At 37.9% G+C, this 12,626-nt stretch overlaps 1 protein-coding gene across 2 annotated transcripts in view; it reads left to right on the forward strand.

Annotated features, from left to right (window-relative positions):
- SLC49A4 (solute carrier family 49 member 4) overlaps window positions 1-12,626 on the forward strand; it is a 96,779-nt gene that overhangs the window by 6,071 nt on the left and 78,082 nt on the right. For both annotated transcript variants that reach the window (XR_010111457.1, XM_034957189.3), the window contains exon 2: window positions 5,577-5,670. Coding sequence is in view for 1 of the 2 variants with exons in the window: in XM_034957189.3 (XP_034813080.1) it covers window positions 5,577-5,670 (94 nt within the window). In the remaining variant the exon portion in view is untranslated. The remainder of the gene's footprint in view (window positions 1-5,576; window positions 5,671-12,626) is intronic.

Consider the following 12,626-nt stretch of genomic DNA (forward strand, 5'->3'; position numbering starts at 1 on the left):
AAAGAGAGGAGGCCATGGTTGAGGAATGGGGTACTTGAAATTGAGATTATGGCCTGTAATCCCAGCACTTTGGGAGGCCAGGTTGGGTGGATCACCTGAGGTCAGGAATTCAAGACCACCCTGGCCAACATGTAGAAACCCCCTCTCTACTAAAAATACAAGAAATTAGCGAGGTCTGGTGGTGGGCACCTGTAATCCCAGCTACTCGGGAGGCTGAGGCAGGAGTATCGCTTGAACCCAGGAGACGGATGTTGCAGTGAGCTGAGATCGAGATCGTGCCATTACACTCCAGACGAATAGCGAAACCTCATCTCAAAAACAAAAAAAAAAATTGAGATTATGACATGGATGTAGTTGTGGTAAAGATAAGGTCAGAGTATAACCAAAAGCATGGATGGCAGAGGTAGGGCAAAGAGCGTACCTCAGACCATGGAACAAGAGGTCACAGATCTGAGAGACCAGCATACTGAAAGGATCATCTAGTGGATATTGAAATCACCAAGTTTATGAAAGGAGTAGTGTCCTGAGGAGTAATAATGAGCCAAGACATCTTTAAGCAGTGAAGGCAAATGACCTGGAGGCAGGTGTGTGGTGGTCTGTAGACAACCGCAGCAAGGAGCAGTGGGTATTAGTCAGAAAAAATTAGACCAAAGTCTGTTCTGGCCATGATGGACTAACGGGAACTGGATTTATCCTTCTGTCTTAATTAAAAATGAAAAATAAGAAATCAAAATATATGGAACTAAATAAATTTCATGAGCCAGGCATAGCACACCTGTAATCCCAGCTACTGGGGAGGCTGAGAAAGGAGGATCACTTCAGGCCAGGAGTTCAAGACCAGCCTGGGCAACATCGTGAGACCCTATCTCTAAAAAATAATAATAAATAAATATTAGAATAAAACAAAATATGTAAAACAATGGTTTTCAAACATTGGGCGACAGGCAGGGCAGGACAGGGCAGTGATCCCTATGACTGCTTCAGTTTACCATCCGGAGAGAATTTCCAGGCAGGAGTACAGAAATGGGGAGCTCAGTCAGAGCCCAGCAGTTTTCCTGAATTGAGGAGACGGAGGTGAGAATTCAAAGAGGCCAACATAGCTAGAATTCTTAAGGTAGAAAACAACAGAGGAGGAAACTTTACAGAGAATGTTCTGGATCTGCAGGGTGTTCCTCTTGAGTCTTCAGCAGAAAACTGATCAGAGGATACATGTGAGGAAATTAGCCAAGACTGGAGGAAGGACTGCCAAAAAAGAGCAGGCAGAACAGTTCCCCAGGATCACACAGGCTGGGAATAGTTCATGTTCCCAAGACCTGGAATGGAAAAACCTCTGCAAACATACAAATGTTCAAGAAGATAGAAGAAAGAAAGCATGAGCACATTAAGGAGAGACAAAGAGGACAGAAAAAGAACAACATTGAACTTCTAGAAATGAAAAATGTAATCAATATGTAAGATGAAAAATATAATCAATGTCTGAGATGAAAAAATATACTGGACAGGATTTAACAGCAGACTAGACATTGCTGAAGAAAAGGTCATGTGACTTGAGTATATAGCACTAGAGACTGTCCACAATGGAACACAGAGAAATAAAGACTAAAACCGATCAAACAAAAAACATGAGTATCGGTGAGCTGTGGGACAGTTTTAAGTGGCCTAATATGCATGTAATTGGAGTCTCAGAAGGAAAAGAGAGAGAGAAGTAAGCAGGGAGAGCATGGAGTGAGATGGAGTGGTGCAAGAAAATTGAAGAAATAATGGCAGAACATTTACCAAATTTAATGACTTCTATAAACCCACAAATCTGAGAAATTTAAGAATCCCAGCAGAAGACCCATAAGGAATCCTACACCAAGGCACATCATGGTCATACTTCTTTAAAACCAGTGATAAAGAGAAATCCTTAAAAGCATGGAGAGAAAAAAGACCAGGTAACTTGTGGGCAGAGAGAGTAGGAATGATCTGGAAGTGGCAGGGAAAGCAATGTAAGGGATTTCTCTGGGAGTAAGAAGGTAGAGAGAATGTTTGGAGAAGAGCTTCAGGAAGGTAGGGATTCCAGTGATTATGCCTGAGCACTCCAGAAGGCACAGAGGAAGGTTTCTGGAGTTGAGGAGGTAGGAGGCAGAGATGAGGTCTCATTAGGGGATGTATAAAGCCATATCAGAATAAAGATGACCTGTGAATCTTGAATCTGTTGTGTCTGATTTAAACAGGAAAAACAGGCATTATGTCATTAGTTCTGACAATCTCCAAGGCAGATTGGGGTGACAAGGCTGTGAGGGTTATGAGCAGGGAAAAGGGGATCTGCCCCGGAGCCAGCAGAGCTCATCTTCACTTCAGCTGATGGAAGTGTGGAGCCACGGGAGGGTGGTCTTACCAGGTGAGCTCTGTGCCTGTTGCTGATTTTCCATGCTTCCACTATGGGTGTGTGGGTTGTGGGGGAGGGATTTAGTCAACTCTGCAGCCTGATTCTTTAGACATCTGCTGTGGAGATTTCCATTCCTACACTCAATGGGTCCCCAGCAAAAGGAGTTATCACATCTGTTGAAAGGAAGCATTCTGAATGTTGGATGCCATGTTTGAAAAGAAATATTTTTATTTTCAATGATGTTTGTTTTTCTGAAATTGTTCACAGATGGCTTTTACACTTACATCCTATTACTGTTGTAATCACTTGGGGTCTATTTATATAACAGTCCTATATGTCTCAGAAGCCAATGTGTTAGGCAGTTCCTACATTGCTATAAAGAAGTACCTGAGGCTGGGTAATGTGTAAAGAAAAGAGGTTTCATTGGCTCACGGTTCTGCGGGTTTTACAGGAAACATGGTGCTTGCATTCACTCATCATCCAGAGAGGCCACAGGAAGCTTACAATCATAACAGAAGGTGAAGGGGGAGCAGCCACATCACTTGGTGAAAGCAGGAGCAGGAGAGAGAAAGTCGGGGAGGGGGATGCCACACACTTTTAACAGGCCAGATCTCATCTCCTGTGAACTCAGAGCAAGAACTCAGTCATCACCAAGGGGATGGCCCAAGCCATTCATGAGGATCTGTCCCTACGATCCAAACACCTCCCACCAGGCCCCACCTCCAACATTGAGGATTACATTTCAACATGAGACCTGAGTGGGGACAAATACCCAAACTATATTAGGCTATTCTCCTGGGGTCCTCATAACTCCTTTCCCTTGATGAGCTGATATCTTTTTGATTACATGGAATTATAGAGTTATGCCTTGTCAGGATGTGAGTGACATGAAGAAAGCATTTTATTCAAGATCATCAGCTGGGATAGATTAAACAACACTTGGCAGCAATTAAAAATACACAAGAAAGCCACCACACTGTACTTGTGAGGTTGCTTTATTTTTCATTTTTGTATTTTTGTGGAGATGGGGTCTCACTATGTTACCCAGGCTAATCTCAAACTCCTGGCTTCAAGGGATCCTCCCACCTTGGCCTCCCAGTGTGTTAGGATTATAGGCATGAACCACAGTGCCTGGCCACAGGTTGCTTTAATAAGCAGTTTTTCACAATTTATTTACTCTTAAAAGTTTATATTAGCTGTTGTATTGTTAAATATTTGATAAAAAGCATAACTGAGTAAAGTATGGTAGCCTTCAGCAGTAACAATAGGAAGCCTGGTTATTGGACCATATGGCCATAAACAGTGCCTCACTGCTTGCTTGGTGTCTGCTTACCTTAATTAAAAACAAACTCTTTAGAAAAAAATAAATATCATGTAGAATGTAAGCCTATGGTCCCCAACCTATAAAAATTCTATTCAGTATCTCGTAGGGTACCCAGTATATCCTTATAAGAGCAACATTTTGTGATTTTAGGTTATTTATGACCGTGTATGTACGTTTCATTAATTGCACTCTGTTTCCTATGGCTATAATGTGATTTTTAAAGTCTGTATTCTGTTAGTAGAAGCAGTAAATGAGCAGTATGTATGCATTACTTGTTACCAAGAAGCACAGTTCCCTATGGTATTCCTTCTGGTAAATTGTATTAATCATATCCAGATTATATAAGAATATTATAAAGTAATTCAGTTCATGTCACAAATTATCCTTAATGTAGCATGTCTGGATCTCAAGTTTATTTTCTTTGCTATGTTTGATCTGCATAATTATAGTCTTGTTGACTTTCAGTTTTCTTCAAGCAGAGTAGCTCTTTAAAAACCAAACATTTAACCATGTACCCTCTGCAAAAAGAGAGAGAGAGAGAGCCCTGGAAAAAAAAGAAATATTACATTAGTCAGTTTATGTCTATTCTCTGTGTGAAGTGGTTTCAAGGTGATGTTGGATTTGGGAAAAATTTGAAGCAATGTGGCCACCTTTGCCATAGACTTTGTATGAACCACCTGTGTGATGTGGCTGCCACAAACAGTAAGATATGTTAATTTAGTATTAACAGAGGCGTAGCATTCCAACAATAGGAGGATAGAATTCTGTTAGGTTACTCTGCCATAGCTAGAATATCATTGTCTATTTCTGATTATCTTGTTTTTATATTTGTATACTTTGCCCTCTGTGTGACCAACCACTGACACACATTTTCAAAGTAATTGTTGTGTTTGGAATACAAGGGGAAAAAACTATCTGATCCACATTGTCTTCTAAAGTCCTAAGCCGTGATTTTTTAACATTATTAAGCATTATCCTATAATGAAAACCATCGGATAAATCAAGAAAAAAATTAAGACTGTGATTATATTAATAATCAGTTCTAAAGGACCACTTCCTATGACGCTTTAACAACCTTAGCTTGTTCTGCTTATGAAATATGTAGTTCCCTAGTTGTCAGTTTTGAGAAAAGTTAAGGCAATAATCTATCACCTTAAAATACTTTTTAGGGACAGTTAAGAGTTTTTTTTTATTAGCAGCTTACATTTGAAAATTCAAATTTGTCTATTAGAGATATAAAACTAAAATATCTAGTCTTTGAAAATTATTTGCCATATTTTTAAGTATTATATCTGAACGGAACATTTTAGACATTCCTTTTGAAAAATTAGAGCTAATAGAACTTCTTCCTCTATCTTTGATATGAACATTCCTATTTTCCATTAAAGTTAGAATCATCTCATTTTCTTTTTTCTTTTTTTGGAAACAGAGTCTCACTCTGTCGGCTGGAGTGAAGTGGTGTGATCTCAGCTCACTGTAGCCTCTGCCTCCCAGGTTCAAGCAATTCTCATGCCTCAGCCTCCCGAGTAGCCGGGATTACAGGTGTAATCCACCACACACGGCTAATTTTTTTATTTTTAGTAGAGACAGTTTTACCATGTTGCCCAGGCTGGCCTCAAACTCCTGAGCTCAGGTGATCTGCCCACCTCGGCCTCTCAAAGTGCAAGGATTACAGGTGTGAGCCACCATGCCCAGCCCATCATTTCATTTTCAGCATGTAGGGTTCGTTGTTTTTTTTTTTTTTTTCCATTTTTAAAGTTATACAGAAAAGCCATAATATTAGCATATAATGTCAGTATGATTGACTAAAAATAATCTTTATTTTTAGCATTGGACTTAGGAGAAAATCAAGATAATTTCAATGTCTTTGTTTCATTTTAGGTCTCCGGATAACTGTGCTCCTGACATCCTTCCTTATGGTTTTGGGAACTGGTCTAAGATGCATACCTATATCAGACTTAATGCTTAAAAGAAGGTAAATCCTGTAAATAACATTTCTCCCCCATTTTTCATTTTATTATGTGTATAAATTTTTAAGAAGATCAGTAAAGGGTCATATTTATAGAAGCATTTTTTTTGACTCTATATGATGATTAATTTAATCGACATTTAGCAGTTGTCATATGGAAGACACTAGTTGTTGTGGAAATAGAAAGTGCAAGTTAATCTTCATATTGTCCAGGAACAGTAATAATCATGTGAAAATAATAGTATAACATACCATTTGTAAGTATAATAATATAACATATTATATATATAATAGTGTAGTTAATGCTACAGAAGAAATACAAAATTGCCTCGAGACTAGGAGAAGTTTTGGCTGTGGGTATCAAAAAGAGGAGTTCATAAAGGTGGTGGTAATTAAACTAGGCATTGAATGATGAGTAGAATGTTGGTAACTATAGTCAGGGGAAGGGTATTCCAGGATGGGGTAATAGCAAGAGTGAAGCCATGGAGGCAGGTAAGCATAGGCCTTTTCTGGGGTGGATAGGTAGTCTTATTTGTATATAGCAGCCTTTCTGCAACTGGGACCGTGGATTTATTCTTAGGGAGTGTAAGGTATACAAAGGTTTTAAATTTTGTTTTTATATTGGTTATGATACAGTATTATTTTACCAGTAATAATCTGCAATAAAACGGTATTTTTGTTGACCAGGATGTTAATTTCTTAAATTAGGGTTTCAGAGACTGGGGTCCTTGAATGTGACCTTGAGAGTCGTTGAGAAATTTTTTCCCTTTCAGAAGGACCCATGAATTACTCAAGTTCAAGAGATACTGGTCTACAGATTAAGGTGTAAGAATGGGATATAAAAAGATGAGGTTAGAAGGTTATATTTTGATTCTGAAGGGTCTTGATGCCATCCTGTATTATTAACAGTGTACTTTCCTCACTGGAGAGTGGAAAACCCCTTAGGCTCTTAATCAGAGGAGTGCTAGTATCAGACCTATGTTATATTCACTATGGATTGAGATATGTAGGCTTGATTATAAGGGGTAGAGATTGCTGGCAGAAGACCTGGAAAGATACAGTGGGACCCCAAGCTGAAGTCATTCTTTTGTTGGTTCATTTATTAGGTCATTCATTCATTCAACAGAATTCACTAAGCTTCTACTATGTGCCAACCTCTTTTGTGGGCATTGGGAATATGACAGAAGACAAAGCAGATAAAAATTACTATGTAATGTAGTAAATTACATAGTACATTACATAGTACATAGTAATTTACTATATAATGTACATTACATGACATACTATGTTTGTGATGTAGTTTCATTCCACTCAGGGAAACCAGCAATAAACTAGATAAATAAGTAAAATACATAGTATGTGCTATGGAGAGTAAAACAAAATAGGAAAGAAGGATATGAAAAGGCGAGGAAAGGATGGTGAGATTTCAGAAAGAAAAACCTAACTGGGAAGATAATCTTTTGGGATAAAAACCTGACAGAAGTCATGGATGATGCAGTATCTAGGAATCAAGCATTATATGCAGAGAGAACCGCAAGAGTTCAGGGTGGAAGAGGGACAGGGATGCCTGGCAGGGAGGCTGGTGTGGCATGAGAAAAGCAGGTAGCAAATGAGGTCAGAGCAGTTACAGAGTGGTAGTGGGAGGGTGGGACCAGATTCTTTAAGACCACGTCAGCTCCTCAGCTTTTTCTGAGCTAGGAAACCACTGGAGGTTTTGAGCTGAGAGTGCCATGGTGCTCGGCTGCTCCTTTGAGAATGGACTGAAGCTTGAGGTCATGGGCATAAGTAAGGAAAGTTGGGAAACAAGTGCAGTAAACCAGGTGAGAGATGATGGTGGCTTGGACCATAGTGGTGGCAGTGGGAGTGGTGAGAAGTGGTCAAATTCTGATCATCTTGAATATTCAAAATGTAATTATATTCTGATTATATTCTGGTCCATTTGCTGATGGACCAGATGTGGGAAGTAAGAGAAAGGAGTCCAGAATGATTCCATGCTGTGGGAAGTTGGGGGAATGGAAAGGATGGCACAGACATGAGGGGAAGTGTGAGAAAAAGAGATGGGAGGTGATATGCTGGAAGTTTCACTCGAGGGACTCTGAAATTGTTGATTCCATTAACAGATGGGGAACACAGAAGTGGGGGAGAGTGGATTTCAGGGACAAGATGTTGACTTTCTTTTGGAACAGAATTTTTCAGTTTCAAAATAAACGTTCAGTTTTGAATTTCAAAATGTGTTTTCTTTCTAGAAAATTTAGGGTACAAGGGTTCATGTTTGAAAAGGGAGATAAGACAATCATCTAGGTTCCTATGGAAAGCTAGTCATAATTTTCCATCCTTCTCAGTTAGATTTTAACACAAGTCTCATTATTGTATTTGAGATGCTCTTAATTTTTCAAACACCCAGAGGTGTATTTTTTCAAGCATCCACAGATTTTAAGTACAGATTTTCAGTACAGATTTTCACGTAAGCTTAAATTCAACACTGCTTTCTTTTAAAATGCCTATTAAGGCCAGGTGCAGTGGCCCACACCTGTAATCCCAGCACTTTGGGAGGCTGAGACAGGTGGATCTCTTGTGCCCGGAGTTTGAGACCAGCCTGGACAACACAGCGAGACCCCATCTCAAAAAAAATACCTATTAATATTTTTGCTAGTTTTTCTTCTGTTTTGGGCCATCCATACTATTACTTGCCTCCAGTCTCATATCCCTTTATATCCTTTCCATATACAAAATTCTGGGAATAATAGAGTTGACCCTCCATCTTGGAGAAGGTGGTATGAAAAAGAAACAATTCATAAATAAATGTAAACAAATGTAGAACAGGTAAGAAGTAGAAATAAAAAGTTCAGAGATTGAATCTTTCATAAAAAGAGTGTATAAATTGAATTTTCAATCTTATGCATTCATCTATAAAGAATATAGGAGTATTAACCCCTTGAAATAAGACTTCATTTTGTAGTCTTTAAGCATATCTTTTAAGCAGTGTTGTTAACAATGCATGATGCAGCTGTTAAAATGAAAATGCTACAATTGGAACATGTATTTTCAACAAATCAGGTATATAGCCATCACTTTTAAGCTTCAGTCTCCATCCAATGTTCCAGGGAAGGCCAGTGTTGAAACAAGCATTTACAAGTCTGTGTTTTTGTGGCCTTGTTTCACTCAGAGCTTTTTGAGCTTTTGACCCAGCCTTTTGGAATGGCTCCCCTGCACCCTTGACTTCCTGTATCTTAGCTCCCTTAAGTATCAAGACATGAGAATAGCAGCATTCTGACAAGCTCTTCCTAACGGTGTTCTACTTATATATAGTATCAGTATTTATTTTATTTGCATAGTACTGATGAAAACTCAGGAAAAAATTATTTTGCCACGTTTCTCTTATAACATCTTAGATAAATAAGGAACTTGGTATAACAAATTATAAAGCATTTTTTCTTCTATGATCTAGAACAAAATAATACCCCAAAAAATTGTAAAAGCCATCACTCTATTGCAATGAGCGCTATTACTCTATAGTGTGAAATATTATTATATTGCTTTCCCAGTAAACAACTTAAGGACTTCTGGAGGGTGAACTTATAGTAAGTTGTATCTACTCGTAATCATAGGTGTATCCAGTGATTTCCGTAACACATGCCATGTATATTTTTAAATTTTATTTTAAGTTCCAGGATGCATGTGCAGGATGTGCAGGTTTATTACATAGGTAAACATGTGCAACACATGCCACATTATCTTTTCAGTTCAGTGTAATTTTCATTAATATTAACAATACTTAACGTTTACCAACATGTATTAAATAGTTTGGTTCTAGTAAACATAGATTTTCTAGAAATATACTCCATTGTGAAATACTTTGCAGCTGGCAGGATTATGTTTAAAATGACCCTAACAGAAAAAGGTGAATTGTTTAGTGACTGATTTTGTGACAGCTGCTTAGCTATCTGAATAAATAGGAAGAAGAACCTAGTTCCCTCCCTTACCACTTAAGTAAATCCCAGCTGGATCAAAGACTTACATGTAAATAATGAATCATAAAAGTATTAGAACATGACTGTTTTACAGAATCTGAGGGTGGAGAGGGCCTTCCAATTAAGACACAAGTCCCAGAAGCCATAAAAGAAAGCCTTGATATATTTGACTGTGTAAAAATTTAGATTATCTTTATGATTGAATATACTATAAAACAAAGTCAAAAGATGAGTTAACTGGGAAATATTTGCAACCGTAAGACAAATGAGTAATTCCTTAGTTCTTTGAAATCAATAAGAAAAATAACAACTCAATAGGAAAATAGGTAATGGATATGAGCAAGCAATTACAGAAGTTGAAATATAAATGGCATGAACTCAAGAGAAGTTCAAGAGAATTCTTTCTTGAGAACTCGAGAGAACTCAGGAGAATATTCAGCTTTCGTCGTAATTAAATAAATGAAAATTAAAATAGCAGACAGATGTCTATTTACTGGCAAAGATGAAAAAAATTGATAATGTTCTATGCCTGAGATGTGGGGAAAAACAGGCACTGCTGATGTGTGAGCAGTTTGGGGCATCATCCTATTTGGAGGGCACTTTGGCAGTATTTACCAGATTCAAATATACATGTCTATAACCTACACCTATATTTGCACTTATAGAAAATTAGCCCACATATAAAGCTCTATCAGTTTGCAAGAATTACCATGTTTGTGCAGCTTTGCTTGTAATAGCAGAAGGCTGGATGTAACCCAGATGCCTTTGGCAGAGAACTGATTATGATGCAGTATATCATGGAATCATATTGCACCGTGAAAAGGAAGTAAAAGTCCTATAAGTGCTAATATGAAAATATCTCCAAAATATATTGTTGAGTTAAAAGGCAAACTTTAGAATATTATGTTTAGTATGTTCTTACTTGGAAAAAAATGGGAAGGGTATCATTGTTTTTTTCTGGGAAGAGCATCTGAGGAATAGAAGTCTGAGGTGGAAAGGACATTTACTTTTTATTTTTTACTACTTTTGGGAATATTTTTACCATGTGCATATATTAGCTTTTTTTTTTTTTCTGGAAACACTCTGTTGCCCAGGCTGGAGTGTGGTGGTGTGATCATAGCTAATTGCAGCCTCAAACTCCTAGGCTCAAGGGATCCTCCTGCCTCAGCCTCCCATGTAGCTGGGACTACAGGCATGTGCCATCACACCTGGCTAGTTTTTAAATTTTTTTGTAGAGACAGAGTCCCAATATTTTGCCTGAGTTGGTCTCAAATTCTGGGTGCTAGTGATCCTCCCACCTCAGCCTTCCAAAGTGCTGGGATTACAGGTGTGAGCCACCGCACCCAGCCTATATTACCTTTTTAACTGAAAGCACTAGCTAAGTAAAACTAAAATCACCACCTCAGAGCCTTAATAATAGGAAAAGTAAAGAGAAGGAAGGGTTATATATAAATTTGCCCAGCATAGAAATGTAAATCTTTTGATGTAAAAATGAGCAATTGGTAGATTTAAGAACTAAGACTTTTCTCAGTAAAATACAGAAGATTCAGATTCCCCTATATCAGTGTCTTCTAAAATATCATTCACAGATTTCCTGCTTATTAAAATACAGATCCCAGGGCTCCAACCCAGTCCCACTTAGTTAGGCTCTTGAGTGAACCCTGAGAATGAGCAGTTTTAACAAGCTCTTTTAGTTAGTCTTACACTCATTTAAATTTGAGAACTACTTTCCTAGTTCCCTAGTCTTATACTCATTTAAATTTGAGAACTACCTCCCATCTTCACTTTAAATAGTAATTGATTAAACAAATACCTTTATGCTTGTCCATCCTACAGTATAATCACACAATACATTTAATGTCTTATTTTAAAGCAGATTAAGGATTAGCCTCTATTTAATAAGTCTATTTGCCTTAATTTGACTCTTAAAACTCAAGGCAACTCAAGGCAAGTAAAACTCATGACTATGTCTGCATAGTGGTCAGGTGGACTTAAGAAAGATTTGTAAGAAAAGATAACCAGTCATGATAAGCATTTAAGAGGGAAAAAAAGGGAGTAAAAGGTGTGTAAAGGCAGGGCGTGATGCCTTTATAATCCCAGTACTTTGGGAGGTCAAGGCGGGCGGATCACCTGAGGTCAGGAGTTTAAGACCAGCCTAGCCAACATAGTGAAACCCAGTCTCTACTAAAAATACAAAAATTAGCCGGGCGTGGAGGCGCTTGCCTGTAATCCCAGCTACTCGGGAGGCTGAAGCAGGAGAATCCGGGAGGTGGAGGTTGCAGTGAGCTGAGATTGCACCACTGCACTCTACCCTGGGCGATAGAGCGAGACTGTCTCAAAAAAAAAAAAAAAGCTGTGTAAAATTGTCTTTAGAGTTTTGGAAAACTTTTTTTAACCTTTTTGTTGTTTTTGAAATACAGTTATTTATGAGACATTTTTTCCAAGGGCCCACAATGTCATTTATGAATTTTTTATTGACTTTTTTCTTGTTCGGTGCATCTTACAGAGAAGTATATACAACATACATGTGTATCATCAGACTGATACCCATGTAGCTGTCACTCAGCCCAGACTCCAGAAGTCTCCTGCGTGCCCCTTCCTGCTCATAATCCTCTCTCTCCCTCCTGTATATCATCACAATCATGAATGGATAGAATTTTCAAAGTAGACTGAGTTGAAATTTATTAAGAATATATTCAAAACCTATTGCAAATGTTTATTCTTTTCTTTGAAATAAGGATTTGCCTTAGATTTGTTTTCCGCTTAATACCAAAGGGGCAAACAATTAAAACTTTATCTGCAACAAAATGATTAGAGGAACAAAATATGCTAGAGGCAGATGTTGATAACAATTTAACATATAATTTTAAAAATCAGTAGGATTATTTGAAAAATCATATTTTATTAAATAGAAGTTTATGTATTTTTGCAAATTCATTACATATTAGTTTAAAAAAATGAATCCTTACTTTGCACCATGCATTAAAACAT

Source organism: Pan paniscus, chromosome 2 (assembly GCF_029289425.2).
Source record: "Pan paniscus chromosome 2, NHGRI_mPanPan1-v2.0_pri, whole genome shotgun sequence".
Classification (NCBI taxonomy): Eukaryota; Metazoa; Chordata; class Mammalia; order Primates; family Hominidae; genus Pan; species Pan paniscus.